Source organism: Cryptomeria japonica, chromosome 3, assembly GCF_030272615.1.
Source record: "Cryptomeria japonica chromosome 3, Sugi_1.0, whole genome shotgun sequence".
Lineage (NCBI taxonomy): Eukaryota > Viridiplantae > Streptophyta > Pinopsida > Cupressales > Cupressaceae > Cryptomeria > Cryptomeria japonica.
In genome coordinates, this window is record NC_081407.1 from 628,274,519 (window position 1) to 628,290,910 (window position 16,392).

At 40.2% G+C, this 16,392-nt stretch overlaps 1 protein-coding gene across 3 annotated transcripts in view; it reads right to left on the reverse strand.

Annotated features, from left to right (window-relative positions):
- Positions 1–16,392, reverse strand: part of LOC131033030 (mediator of RNA polymerase II transcription subunit 8) — a 186,641-nt gene that overhangs the window by 123,340 nt on the left and 46,909 nt on the right. For all 3 annotated transcript variants that reach the window (XM_057964146.2, XM_057964147.2, XM_057964145.2), the window contains one exon: positions 13,729–13,853. In XM_057964146.2, the coding sequence (XP_057820129.2) occupies positions 13,729–13,853 (125 nt within the window). The remainder of the gene's footprint in view (positions 1–13,728; positions 13,854–16,392) is intronic.

The window sequence follows — 16,392 nt, forward strand, 5'->3', positions numbered from 1 at the left end:
TGGAGTAGGACAGGTTGCACCATCATGATTGATGGTTGGGCAGATAGGAGAAATAGAACTCTCCTTAATTTTCTTGTTTCTTCCGCAGGTGATTGATTAATTTTGATTTCGTTTAGTCATTAATTTTTATTTAACGATTTATTGAATGATCATTGATCTTGCTTTATTTTTAATTTCAGGGGGCACTATTTTCATCAAGTTCATTGATGCCTCCGCACAATGCAAAAATGCCACATTCCTATGTGAGGCAATAGAGGAGGTGATACATGATGTGGGTGAGGAGACCCTGGTGCAGGTAGTCACCGATAATGCAGCAAATTATGTTGCTGCAGGTAGACTTTTGATGGAGAAGCACCCATCTGTATTTTGGTCTCCATTGCATTGACCTCATGTTGGAGGATATTGGGAAACTCCCATGGATTAAGAGATGTGTAGAAAGGGAAAAAAATGTTTGCAAATTTGTATATAATCATTCATGGGTGTTAGCTCTTATGAGGCAATACACGGAGCAGAGGGAGTTAACTAGTCCTGAAATCACCAGATTTGCCACTAACTTCATTACATTACAATCCATGCTTCGGTGTAAGGCGGCTTTGAGACGTATGATTGTTAGTGAGGAGTGGGCTTCCTCATCCTATGCTACTACTGTTGTAGGGATAGATATAGCAAATTGCATTTTTTATGAGGGAGGCTTTTGGACCCCTTGTGCTGAGATTGTGAAGGTAATTTTTTTATAAATTCTACAATTTAAGTTTCTGTTTTATAATTTATTCATCATTTTCTCTTATTTGCTCATTTTTATAAATTACACAATATTTGCAATTTTGCAGTTTGTTAAGCCCTTAGTGGTTCTCCTACGAGTTGCGGATGGGGAAAAGGCCGCAATGGGTTACATATATGAGGGCATAGATAAGGCCAAGGAGGCCATCAAATCCGTGTATTGAGGAGATGAGAGTAGGTATCGTCCCATTTGGAATATCATTGATAAGAGATGGCATAACCAGCTTACAGGCCCATCCATGCAACAGCATATTATCTTAATCCAGCATTCCATATCCACCCTACTTTCAAGGTGGATGAGGAGGCTCTTAGTGGGCTATACTCAGTCATAGAGCGGATGGCACTTGCTCGTTGTACTACCGAAATTATGCGAGAGATATAGTTGTTTTCTAGTGCTCAAGGGGAGAACTCTCATCCTATCTGCAAAGAAAGTAGGACAACTACGATGCCAGGTAAAATAACATTCTAAGGCATAATTTTAATTTTATTATATATTGTTAAATGAGAGTCGAGAGTGAGACTGATTTTTTTTATTTTTCTCATTTCAGATAATTGGTGGAATTTTTTTGGCCCAAAAACACCAAATATTCAGAAGTTGGCCATTCACATTTTGAGCCAACCATGCAGCGCATCTAGTTGTGAGAGCAATTGGAGTATGTTTGAGCACATACACTCCAAGAGGCGCAATAGATTATCTATGGAGAAGTTGAACGATCTTGTCTTTGTTCACTACAACCTACGCCTCAAACAAAAACGAAGTGCACAGAATGACATCTCCCCTATCATTCTAGAGGAGGTTGATTCTGAAGCCGAGTGGACCACTGAGGCTACAGAACCTGTCTTTAGTGACGACGACATTGATTGGGTCGACCAGGCAGATAGAGAGGTTGAGGCTATAGCCATGGTAGAGGACGAGCACAGAGCATGAGCAAAGACAGCAGAGCTAGAGGCAGACACAAATATTCACATACCTAATGTTGGTGAGGGTGGCATGGTGTCACAGGCAGAGGCTATGGCTGTCGAATCATCCAAGACTTACCTTAGACGCCTTCGTAGGAGGGATGTAGGCTCCTCTGAGCCATAGGCTTGTAGTTGTTTTTACTTTTGATATTTGTATGGAACATTTGATCATATAACGACATGGATTTTTTATTCCATGAGTTTTGTAATATTGTATACATTTGACAATATTTATATATCTATGTTTGGTATTTCCTTCAACTACAATTTGTGTTTATGCTTATGTGATTGATGTATACTTGTGCATGTAATCAAATTAGCTTCTATTTGATGATGTTATTGTGTCTTTAAGGTGTATTTAATAAAGGGTGCATGAAACAAGTTTTAAATCTTTAAAAATCTCTAAACTTCTTGAGTTTTTCACTTTGTTGAGTCCAACAGAGTCTAAGCCGAGTTTTTTTTGCCGGGTCCGAGTCCCAAGTCGAGGCGGCCTCGCCGAGTCCACGTCTCGTTTCTATGCTTGGCATGATGTGGACTCTTCGACGTGTGCGGAATAGTTATGAGGAAAATGCCAGTTTCCTTTCACTGATGTGGCAAGGGGTGAATCAAAGGTGTCACGTGATAATTTTGGTTAGCCACGTTATAATGCATTGGCATCATTCAGTGAGACGCATAGAAGCCCAAGTAATAATGATAATTTAATCCCTAGAAAAAGAAGGGCTACGGAAATCAACCTTACCATCCCATCACACTACGCGTCATGCAATCAGCACAAGTGGTGGGTTAAGGGAGGATGGAGGTGCAATCATGTACTTGATGGTTCACACATTTTTGGCCTTCTCATTTACTATTGCTTTATTGTGACAGCTCCTAGAAAAAAATTTCAAGTTTTTTTTATTTTCTTGTAAAACCTTCCTACTATTCCTTCGACTGCTATCAAAATGGGTGGGGATCGTGTACGATATGAGCTAGATAAGCCGGATGAATTTAGGAGCAACAACATTGTGTGGCATATATGTAAGGAGGGAGGGATTGATGAGTACCTCGAACATTTGAATGGGTTTGATGAGGAGTTGTCTATGCAATTCGCTACCTCCTGGAACAACAGAAGAGTCACGGTGGGAGGAATCACCTTTAAATTTAGTGAGGTGATTGTGCAAGCTACTAGCCTTTCTATGAAAGACAGAAAGTGGAAGAAAACCAGTCATGTTGCGAATAGTGAGAACCTCAACAGAGTTTTTTGAAGGAAAGAAGTCCCAATAAAATTGCAGGGTGATTATGCCAAAGAGGAGCTGCCTGACCCATGGAAAAAGGTATGCTTGATGATAATGAAGTATTTTACTTTGGAGGGCCATTTCAAAGTTTATTTTTTCTATCATATGCCGCTTTTAAACCACTTTAGAAACCATGACCTTATCTCTTTCTCATTCTACCTGTTACATTCCTTGGAGCACTCTGTTAAAGAAGATATTGATCCCTCCAAAAATCAAAGCAAAAAACCTATGACCTTGCATCAAGGTCTTATCCATAGGCTCCAATCCTTCCATTTGGCTTTGTGTCCACCTAAGAACAATATGGTGCTAGAAACCCCAATTTCAAGTCCTCCGCCTATTGCTACCATAAATAACACTCCTGTCTCTAGCAAAAAATAGAGTATTTATCACCTCAAGACCACAACTAATGCTTCTCCTAAAACCCCCTCAACCTCAGTGGTTATTATCAAGCTTTGTGAGTCAAAGGATGAAAAGCCTTCGGCCAGCAAGAGAAAAGGCAAAAGTAATAGCCATTGCAAAAGGATTACCATTCTAGAAGAGTCAAGCAAGGAGGACGATGAGATGAGGGAGAGTAATAGTAAGAATGAGGTTAGATGAAGGTCTAACAGGCTGGCCTCTCGTAATTTTGGAAAAGTGTGGAGTTGAAACGTCTAGTCATGTGTAGAGTTGTAGGGTTTACTTTTAGTTTACTGCCTTTTGTTGTTTATGTCTTTCAGGGCTTGGCTCTCTTGTTGAACAATCTGGTTAGCTACAATATGTTTTTAGTTAGCTAATGTTTTGCTTCTGGACTCTGGTTTATTTCCCACTAATGGTTTATGATTGCTTACAAACTATTGTTTAACTAGCCGTTTTTGGTAGTTTTGTTGTGGCTGTGCTGAAGTTTAGTTCTTGACGCCGTTTGGTTGTGGTTGTAATAAGGACAACACCCTCGTTTTGCTACTTTTTAATATCAAGAACATTACTAAAAATATTAATATGGACCAAATATGAAGTCTTACCATGCCAAAATATTCTTAAAGCTTGTTAAATATTGAACTTAATAAAAAATTATGCTTTTTAAAAATAGCAAACTTCTCCAAGAAGTGTGGAGAGCTCTCAAAATGATGAAATTGAATCCGGAAAGTACCATTGGACTTATCTTGGTTTCTTGAACTCATTGTCATTGTTAGAATTTATTTTCGATAAAGTTGGCATTTTACAAGGAATTTGGAACTTTCCAAGAATGTTGTAATGGAATGAAAAAAGGGACATTACAATTCTCCCTAGCCACCTTAATGCTATAATTTCCAAAGATTCGCTCCTCGACATTAACACTCATTCTTCATAAGCGTGCAATCGATGTAAGACTATGCTCTAAGCTTCAAAAACAATGGAAATGAGGCGCATCTTTTTAACAAGAAAAATAAAAAAATAGATATATATATATTAGTGTTACAAGACTCGGACTCAGCAAGCTGATTTTAGACTGAAACTTGGACTCAGCGCCTAGACTTGACAAAAACTCGGCAAATTGAAAAACCCAAGAAATTCAAAGATTTTTAAGGATTTAAAAGTTGTTTCATGCGCCCTTTAATAAATAAACATTAAATACATAACAATCTCAGGAAACGAAAGCTACTTTGAACACATACACAAGTATGCATTGTTGTCGGGTAATTAAGCAATAAGACATTTAATGTAATTAGAGTTAATGATGACAGTTAACCCGTCGGTTGTCGACAGTTGACACCGGGTAACTGACCAGTCACCTTTATATATTAGCGAGTCCTTGGTCATGGAGACGGAGTTAGTATGGTCATTGTCATTGTACTGACATTATTATGAATCAATGAAGATCTCAGTTTCTTTATATTTTGTCATGATGTATTCTGTCATGTCTATTATTTCTGCAATGCATTGAATTACACTTTATTGGCAAAATATTTGGCGCCGTTGCCTAGACAGACTCGGGAAAAGGAGCGGATGGCGTATGGACGCGATGGGCCTACCCGCGAGCGAGATTAACCCTGAGGCGGACGATGCACGAACAGAGCTCTACGATGGAGAAGATACTACAACGAGGGAATTTTCAATCCTGCTTCAGGTGGCCATCGAAACCTACGTCCGAAGAGAGGCCATGGAGGCAGAAGTTCCAACAAGTGCCGTGTGGACCGCACTGGAAGTTAGCCCTGCGATGAATCAGTTGATGAACCACCTCCCCCGATTGCTCGCACAGGCTTCACTCGCACAGCGGGCTTGCATGGAGGAAATTGCTTGCAAAGAACGACACCAACAGATCCTCCTACAGTATGAAGAAAACAACCGTCGTTGGGAAGCGCAACAGGATGGCATGCGATGGGACAATTGAACCTTGAGCCGTACGGGGCGAAATAAAGAAAACTCATTGTAATAATTATGTCATATTGTTGACATAGACTTGTATCCCACAGGATGAATGAATAAAGTGTTCTACTTTTTATATGTCGTTGTTATATATAAAGTCGTACAGGAATTAATGCCCAATACATTGAATAAAGACAAAAATAAGCAAGAGTATATAGATGAATGTGCAGTAGCCCGACGTGCCTTGATCCTTGAACAGCAAGCGAAAAGGCGACGGAGGTATAAGCGAAGGGAGGAGGAACGCTCCGAAGGGGACAGTGAGGCAGACAACCACCCACGGAGTCGGGAGGAGTTACTTGCAGAAACCCGCCGCAGGATAGAGTGTACTAAAACTCAGTTGAGGGACTTGAGCGACTTGTCATGCACACCAGAGGCTAGGGAAACTCCACGGAGTGGGGAGGAGGCAAGGGAGGGAGAAGACACCGGGGCTGCCAGGAGTGTCGGAGGGACACCGGGGCACGACGGTCAAGCACCTCTTACAGGATCTAACCCATCCGGAGTAGGACAACAGCCACCAGTAGTAAAAAGACAAGGCATGGCACAAAAACAAAAACTTCCAAAGTTCCATAGGGACGAGAAAGAAGACCCTGTCCGCCATTGTCACACTTGTGAAACAATTTGGGGAGCGAATGGTGTTACCGATCAGGACGAGTGGGTAACACAGTTTCCCGCAACCCTAAGGGGCGTGGCCATCGACTGGTTCTTCGATACGGAGAAGGCTAAAATTAGCACATGGCCTGACTTGAAGAAGGAATTTCAAGCGGAGTTTTGTCTCCTAAGAGACGATAATGAGATCGTAGCCGAAATTTACGGCACGAAACAGAGGAAGAACAAGAAGGTTCGAACCTACAACCGGCGGCTCAAAGAGCTGCTAGGAAAAATGGAGAACCAGCCCGCAGAAGGACTGAAAAAACGATGGTTCGTGGAAGGTCTGAAGACGTCTCTTAGACAGAAAATGAAGATTGTACCTCCCTCTTCATATATCGACACCTATAATAGGGCAATGGATTTAGAAAGCGAGCGGAAGACGTCCAAGAAAAAGAAAAACAAATCCTCGTCAGACAACGATTCCTCTTCTGACAAAAGCAGTAGCAGTGATGACGAGTCTAATCGGAAGGTACAGGCTCTCCAGAAAGATATGGAGCGAATGATGAGAGAGATGAAGGCGACCAAAGGAAGCACAAGCAAAGCTGACCAAGGGGATTTATGGTGCACGAACTGCCGCAACGACGGACACACCAAGGGGTCTTGTCCAAAGAAAGCATTTTGTGATATTTGTCAGATTGTCGGACACCTTACCAAGGAGTGTCCGTACAATATGAGGACCCGTAACCAACAGGTTCTCTTTATGCAACCGTCTGTGCCAGCCGGCATGTCCCAGCCTGCGATCAACAACGCGTCGTCCGGCGGCTATCGGAACAATAGGCGAGAAGGAGGAGGCAATAATAATAATACTAATAATAGAAGCCGAATCCAATACGACGCTAAAGGGTGGCCGATGATACAATGTCGGGCTTGCAACCAATGGGGGCATTTTGCCAAGGACTGTATGGCGGAGGAAGTGCCACAAATACTTTGCAAGTGGTGCGGTCCGGGGGACCATGACGATGGCAACTGTCCGAAATCTGGAGTGAATTTGTTGAATGTAGAAACGGAGGATGTGCTCGCCATAACAAGATCCAAGACGAAAGCGGCCACTTACCCAGATCCTCGTACGGAAAAAAGAAAGGCACTGGAGGTACGAGCGGAACTGGAGAAGGAGAGGTAGACGAACAAGGACGCACACGGGCTTGCAGGCACTTCTTGCTCTGAAGCAGAAACAAATATTATAAACCAACTGCTACAGGTCGAGATACCCGTCAAAATGAAGGATCTCTTGGAAAGTATGCCACACTTGCAGACAACACTTCTGCAATCCGTACTGATAACCCCAGTCGGTCGACCAACACATGGAAGGGACAACCTTGGCGAGACGGCGGCAGACCCATTAGCCCTGACGATCAACAATGGTAGACACCCAGCAGTGGTGGAAATGGGTATACTGGGCACCATCTTGACCGACACCATTGTCAACGGCGGGTCAGGAGTAAATGTCTTGCCAGAGGAAACATGGAAAAAATTGGGCAAACCTACTCTCTGGCCGTCCACCTTTAATTTATTGGGAGCAGACCAACACGGCATCAAGTCGCTTGGCACACTCATGGCGCAACGAGTAACAATCAGAACACAACCGTTCGTCTTGAACTTTGTGGTCATCCCATTGAAGAAGAAGGGATATGATGCCATCCTTGGCAGAGGCTGGCCGGTGGCGGCAAAAGCAAACCACAATTGGAAAAAGAACACCTTGTCCATGGAAAAGGCCGGCAGAAGATATATCATTGACCTCAAAACCCAACTGGTCAGTGAAGAATTGGCATCAGAGTCAGAGTCCGACGGGGACGACGGTACGAACGAAGGGAAGGATGGCAGGGAACCAGATGACGAAGGCATCTTAGGAATTCAAGCCTGTTCTGAGGACGAGACGGATTCTTTGAGAGGGCTCTTCCATTGGCAAATGGAAGACTATGAATTATTGTACGGGTGCAATATGCTGGAGATCGAAGAAGAACCTAACGAGAACGAGTTCCCGCCAGAGTACGGACAATACAAGGAAGGGGATGCCCCTGTGGATGACGCACCAGCGCACCAGTTCGACAAGAGTAAGCCCATAAGGTACAAGGAATCCGCACTTAAAATTACAAATCTTGGAGAAACTTCAAAACAGAAAAATATTCTGGTCGGCGACGAACCGAATTTGGTCTTGAAGATGGCGGCGTTCAAAATTTTCACAGAGTACAAGGATGTATTCGCCTGGACGTATAAAGACCTCAAAGGGGTACCACAAGAACTTTGTGTACACCAAATCCCTCTGGTTCTCGGAGCCATGCCTGTACGGAAGCGGCCATACAGGATGAACAAAAATTATGCCGCTAGGGTAAATGACGAAATTGACCGCATGCTCTAAGCAGGAATCATCTTCAAGGTCCAGACCAGCGAATGGGTATCACCCATTGTGATATCCTTGAAAAAGGAGGCCGATCAGATAAGAATCTGTATAGACTTCAGGTGTTTGAATGTTGTCACAATTAAAGATCCATTTCCCATACCATTCACAGACACCATCCTCGAGGAAGTAGCGGGCCATGAAATTTATTCATTTATGGATGGATTCTCCGAATATAATCAAATTTCCATTGCAGAGGAGGACAAATTGAAGACCACCTTTGTCGTAGAAGATGGCGTCTATGCATACAACTAGATGCCATTCGGGTTGTGCAACGCGCCAGCTACCTTCCAACGGATAATCCTCCATATTTTCGACAAAATGTCCGTAGAAAACTTCAAAGCATTCTTGGACGACTGGTCCATTTACAGCATGGAAGAGGCACGTCTCGCCGCACTTGGCGAATGCATGGAAAGATGCCGACGAGCCCGCCTCGCCATAAATCCCAAGAAATGCAGATTTATGGTGCCTCAAGGCAAGTTACTAGGGCACATCGTCTGCAAGGCCGCACTGAAGACTAACCCTGACAAGGTACGGGTCATTGTGGAGATGGAGGCGCCCGACGATGTCACTGGCGTCAAGTCATTGCTTGGACACATTGGGTATTATAGGCGGTTTATTAAGAACTTTGCCCAAGTATCATACCCACTTGATATGCTAACACGAAGAGGGGAGCCGTACATCTGGGGGATGGCCCAAGAAGAGGCTTTCCAAGAGTTAAGGTCACGGTTGGTAGGTGCGCCAATCCTGACATATCCAGACTGGGACAAAGAGTTCCATGTACATGTCGACGCATCCAAATTTGCTATAGGGGCCACACTGGCGTAGGTTGGCAGCCACAGGCTGGACCACCCAGTGTATTTTGCAAGCCGACTCTTGTCAAAAGTAGAGAAGAATTACAGCACGACGGAGAGAGAAGCCCTCGGGATGGTATACTCCGTCTAGAAATTATGACATTACCTATTGGCGACACCATTCACATTTTATGTGGATCACCAGGCATTGATGTACCTGGTGAACAAGCCAATCATCCAGGGGCGGTATCACCGCAGCAGCAGCATCAGGTTGGACGGATTGGAGAGGGGAGACCTACTGCCATGGTGCAGTTCTTAGCCAGGATGGAGGAGGAGGTTCAGTTACTGGTTGCCTCGACAGTAGAGGAGTCTGTCAGACAGCTCACTTTGCGGAGACTCCTTGCGTTTGCTACATCTGGAGTAGCAGTGGCATTTCAGCAATGTTTTGAGCAGCATGGATGGCCGACGCTTGATCTTCCAGAGATGCGAGCAGAGTGGCAGAGCCAGGAGGTGGCCGGAGGGAGTCAGACACAGTCTGTGGTCAAACGGATTGAGCAAGCTGTACGAGATAGGTATCTCGAGCTTCGAGAGACTCAGCTCAGGGCGGATAGGGCTCAGAAGGAGTTGGCCACTCGCATCCCTGCATTGCAGACAGAGTTAGAGCAGCAGCGCACCCATGCTAGGAGTACAGATGAGATCCTTGCCACCGTGAGAGGAGAATTGAGTGCCATGAGGGCAGAGTTGGCAGTGCAGTCAAATGAGAGAGCCTCAGCAGAATCGAGAGTTGCTACCCTGGCAGCCGAGTTGGAGGCGAAGCATCAGGAATTGATGGAGGCAGTGTTTCAAGTGAGGAGTTCCCGGGAGCGGCAGTTGCAGGCTGAGCAGGACCTTCGATACCAGACCGACCAGGTGGTACAGGTTCGGGAGCAGTTGGCAGTAGCAGCCCCAGCCCCTCCACCATCAGGGACGCCTCCCTTACCCCCTCAGTAGTCTGTGTGTAGTTGTTATTTTGTGGGGTTCGTAGTTGTTATCTATTGTAGGCATATCATTCCCATTTTGTTGTCTGTCGTCCGGAGACGACATTTCTTTTTGGGGGGGATGATGTTGTTAGGTAATTAAGCAATAAGACATTTAATGTAATTAGAGTTAATGACGGCAGTTAACCCGTCGGTTGTCGACAGTTGACACCGGGTAACTGACCGGTAACCTTTATATATTAGCGAGTCCTTGGTCATGGAGACGGAGTTAGTATGGTCATTGTCATTGTACTGACATTATTATGAATCAATGAAGATCTGAGTTTCTTTATATTTTGTCATGATGTATTCTATCATGTCTATTATTTCTGCAATGCATTGAATTACACTTTATGGGCAAAACATGCATTGATTGCATAAGTATAAACACAAATTTTCGCTGAAGAAAATAACATATTAGATATATAAATAGTATCAAATGTCTACAAAAGTAATGGAATATGAAATCCATGGCACATTCAAATGTATACACAATTATTGCATTTGATATTCAATTATGGAATATGAAATCCATAGTATCAAATGTATACACAATTATTTCACTTAACAAATCTCATTCTTTATTGACAATTGATAGGCGCCTCAAGACAAATATCTCGACTTATTTTATATAGACATTTTAAAGATTTCTATGCTAGTAAGTTTTGTCTATTTGCATATTGTAGAAACAACCCAAAAAAGGTAAGATATGTTAGTTGAGTAACTTTTAAGATGTATTAAAATATACTTCCTTTTTCAAATTAAATTTTTTGAAAACCCATTTGAGCTCTGCCCAATATATTATTTAAGGCAGAAATAAAAAATTAGAATTATTTTCCTTGTTAAAAAGATGCTCCTCATTTCCATTGTTTGTGAAGCTTAGAGCATAGACGTACATCTCTTGCACCATTTATGAAGAATGAATGTTACTGTTGTGGGGCACAACTTTGAAAATTATAGCATTAAGGTGGCTAGGGAGGATTGTAATGTCCCTTTTCGAGTCCATTCCAACATTCTTGGAAAGTTCCAAAATTGTTAGAGCACCAACTTTATCAAAAACTAATTTTGATAGTGGTAGTGAATTTAGGAAATCATGATGAGTCCAATGGTACTTTTTAGATGCAAGTTTGTCATTCTAGGAGCTTTTTACACTTCTTGGAGAAGTTTGTTATTTTTGTAAAGCACCAATTTTCATAAAGTTCAATATCTTATGAGTTTAAGAATATTTTGGCATGGTTAGAATTCATATGTGGTCTGTATTAATATTTTTTGTAATATTGAGTGAATTTGCAAAAAATAATAAAATAGTTAAATGTTAAGTTGTCAAAAAAGTAAAAATTAAAAATTAAAAGACAACTTATATTTAATTATTTAAATGGAGTCTAAAGTCACCTTTCGGAGGGAAAATAAGAGGATACAAATAATAATATATTATTATTCCAAAAAGTGCTTATAAAAGAGGGTTTCTTGAGGAGAGAAGGCTCATTTTGAACATTTTTGTGAAACCTTGTTATTTTATTTGGGAGATTGAACCAAGTTCATTCTTCAGCCAAAAGACAAAAACCATTTCAGCCTTCAATTTTGTGGACGAAAACCCATCTAACTGATCAAGTGGATTCATATAGAGTTCACTATTGTACTGAATGTTTTGCCATTTGATTTTGTAGTATTCTGTTACAAAATTTGTGAGAGTTACATTGAAGATTCATTCCAGATGTGTTGATTTTGGTATTTTGAAAATTTGGATGAATGCTAGTAATTTTCAGAGTGAAGATATTTTCAAAAAAATTATGTTATATTTTGAGGTTTTTAAAAAATGTTTATTTATTGTTATAGGTGTGAGGTGATATATATATATATCAGTGTTACATAAATTTGTTGGAATTGCTGATTCCAGTCGATTCTTGAGGAGAGGTAGCGTGGTAGAGCCTAGGAGCCTCAAGACTCAGACTCACTGAGTCTGGCCGAGGCTAGCAGAGTCTTGGCAGACTCGTTGAGTCTTCTAGAATCGGCGATTCCAGCAGTTTCTCGAGCTTTGGAATCTGCCGTCTTCGCAAGATGAAAATGTAAAAATAAAATAAAAGATAATGAGTTAAAGTTAAAAGTTGAACACTTTATTTGTTTCCCCAACCCCTAAAAGGCATTCTTATTGTTTTCAAGCACAAGCAAGAGATAAAAAGAAGGCTTTGAACAAAAATAGTTGCCATTGAAGAAAAAATCAGCAGGCTGATTGAAGACAAAATATCGATTGAAGATCATTTGGGCAAGTTAGTAGCTTGCATTGACGTATTTAGAGGTTCTCAAGAAGGATTCATCAGTTGGAGCACACATAGTTTGTGAGATAGAGATGTTCAAGAATGCACAAGGAGACCTCTTTGCATGAGACTTATGCAAGCATAATTGGATGTTAATGCAGCTAGGTAATAAACTTTTCTATTTTTACCATTTTATGTTAATTAACTCAAAAGTTATAGAATAGAATTGATTTCCATTTTTTCTCATTTCAGATGCGTGGTGGGAGATGTTTGGTGCTAAAGTGCCAAATCTACAGAGAATTGCAATTCGTATCTTGAGCCAACCATGTAGTGCTTTAGGATGTGAGTGCAATTGGAGTATGTTTGAACAAAGACACTCCCAAAAGCGCAATAGATTGCCAGTGCAAAGGTTGAATGATCTTGTGTATGTTCGTTATAACCTTCATCTCTGTCATAAACAGATCTTGGGCAGTGACGCGTCTCGTATCACTTTAGAGGAGGTTGATCCATAGTCAGAGTGGATCACTGAGAGTGGTGATCCTGTCTTCATCAATGATGAATCGACATGGGCTGATTAGGTGGATTGAGAGGTAGAGTTAGTAGGCATGGCAGAGGAGGAGGTTAAAGCACGAGGAGACCCATTGGAGGAGGTTGATGATGTGGACGTCGCTGAGCTTGAGCCTAAGACATAGGCAAATATCATGGTTGCAACATTTTCCAGGATCTATCTTAGGCGCACACATAGGAGGGCCGGGGTGCTGAGTGATATAGGCTCCTCTTAGCAATAGACTTTTGGCTTTTATTTTGATATTTATTTGGAACTTTCGGTGCCAAATATCAAATGTAATGGAATATCGGAATATGCATTGGTTATATACCGAATTTTAAAGCATGTGTATATGGTTCATTCCTACTTCAATAAAAAAATAATCTCTTGAATCAAGCATTATGGGGCTATAAGGCTTTGTATAGACCCACATTATGCATGATTGATTTTCATTCTTTCTAATAACCAATGAACAACTTATAATAAGTTCAATCACTAAAATGCACACTTAAAATCACTGCAATCTTGCGAACTTCATTTTATTCATCCTAGTAAACTAAAACATATTCATAATGAAAAAATTGTCATCTATATTGGACTAAAATTAAAATCTATATTACCATCCAAACTTCTTCAAAAGAAACTATTTTGAAGCAATTAAAGAAAGCAATACATACTTGTGGAGTTTTCTTGATTTACATTCTTTGGATATATCACAAATGCTTTTGAAACTTTTTTGATATCATCCACAATTTTTACCAAACTCACATTAACAACTGAAAATTGACTTAGTACATCTTGCCTGTTACAAAAAAATAAGTATAAGAATCCATCCAATGCTCTAAGTTATGAACTAAGATGTAATGTTTAGTTGAATGGTGCAAATATACCAATGACATCACAAACATAAAAGCATAGACCAAATATAACACAAACATAAATCTCTTCTTTGCTTGCATGTTCAACAATCATGACCCAAGTCTATCTAGCATAAAGATAATTGCAACATTGTAACTATATGAACCATGAATGATGAAGATAAAACTATTACCAAGCAGAACAAAAAATTAATGGAAGAATTAACTAATTCATTGATATAAGAAGTGTGTATGGCTATCTCGTAAAGAGAACTATATCTCTCGTCTGATGAAGAGAGCAATCTCTAAGAAGAGATGTGAAGATACCACCCTATACTGTCCAATACGCTCTATGTTTTACAAAAGTGAAACAATCTTTGAGAAGTAACATGAATCTACTAAACTCTCTTCATGCAACATTGTAGCAATCTTCTAGAAGAGATACAAATCTACAAAAATCGCTTAATTTTTTACTAATGAGGTAGCCGCCTATTAAAACAAGATGTCAATCTACCATACTATGCTTTCGGCCCCCTTCTCTAATACAACAAAAAATTTAACACTCTCAAGCAATTCCTTAAGTTATTTTTAGAGGGAAATGAAAACTCTTAAAAACAGTGTAGTGATTCACTCTAAAATCTAAAAGTTGTGTAACAAGATTTCCTCGAGAATTTAAAAGCACTATTACAACTTAAAAAACACAAGATGTCAGATTTCTAAAGTTTTGACACTGTGCTATATTTTTGTATTTTGCATTTTTGGGACCCTTTAAAGCACTTATATAAATAGAGAAAATCCTATAATTTCCAAAGCATCTTAGGATTTTGGATTCAAAGAACCTATAAGCAACTATGACCTAGATGATGTACTTAAGGGAAGGTGCCTCATACTATGATTTGTAAATTGCTAAGGGTAGTCCCCCAACAATTCACCAATTACAAATATCTACTCTAGCAGACTACTATAATTCTATTATGATTCAAAACTTTAAAAACTGGAGCTAAAACAACAAAGAAAATCCATTAAGCAATAAATTTAACACATACTAGCACAAGAACATGTAAAACATCATAAGAAATAGGCACACAAGACAAAGAAAAAAATTTACCTTGAAGAAACCTAAGATGGGTGAAAACTCTGATAATAGTGAGTTGCTTCAGCTCTTCAAATCACAAAATTTCATTCATTGCATGTACAACAATGCCTTTGGAATGTTATAATTGAGCTCATGACTCTTACAACTAAACTTACAATTAAAAATGTGCCCTGTTGGTTGAAAATTTTGTACACCTAGGGGATGTGCAAAATTGTGGTTTCAGCCACAGTGTGTGAGTATGATACTCTCCTAATTTAGGGAAAGGCTCCCCTTATCTACAAACTAAACTGATCTAATATGGATGGGACAGCAGTCTTTCTTCTTTTTCAAGAAAAACTATACTCTTTTCTCTTCACAGAAAAGTAATAGCAATTGGAAACAAATACAAAAATGAGACTTTTTTGTAGGATTTTTGGAACATAAAGGGAAGCAAAGTTTCCATGAAGGCACAAAGACCTCCATCACTTCCCTGGGACGGGAAAACAAAAAGAAAGCTCAAAGTCTTCAATTATCTATTCTCCTATCAACCTTTGTAAATGATTTTCTGGTAACTAAGCACAATATGTAGCAGCTCAAAGTCTAACCACATGATGCACCTCTTATGCACAAACATAGAAAATAAAAGCAGCACAAAGTCTGCAAGTTACCCCTTTGCTTGAGCGTCCTACAATAGTTTGAGACATGACAAGCAGCTCAAAGTCTGCAGTATCAAATCTTAAAACCAATCTGAAATTCCAAACACAATAAGCAACTCAAAGTCTGCAAGATTGAGCTTGAATCCCTCTTGTATAACACCTCAAAACTGACAATCAATCTCCAGAAAATGTCGTCACATAACACCTTGAATCAACACAAAGTTTGAAGGCAATTTGCCTCTTTTAATTGACTACAATCTGATTTACAACTAAGCTCAAAGTCTTAGGAGTGTACATACAAACTAGCAGAGTTTTGTTGCATTGCCAAAAGATAAAATTACAATAGATACCCTCAAGTATTTATCGGAGAGGAGCCTTGAGAAAAAGGTTGGGAGGATCCTAACTAACTGAAGAAATTCTCTCAACCACCATGACTTATTCCAACTACAGTCCTAATTGAACTCAACTTGTAGTTGTTTTACATGTAATTACAACAGTGCAAGTGATGAGTTAACTTGCAATTACAAAGTTATTTTTTACATGTAACTTAACAAAACAAATTACAAATGCATAATTAAAACTATTCTATGTGTCCAAAGACACGACTCTAACTGCATCATCCTTTGTCTATAATGATCTTCATGTTGCTTCAGGATGCTAGAGCTTGAAGTATTCTAGATTGGTAAAGACATCTTGAAACGGAACGGGAATTTGCATCATTAATGATTGTAATGTCCCCTACTTGGTTCAAGA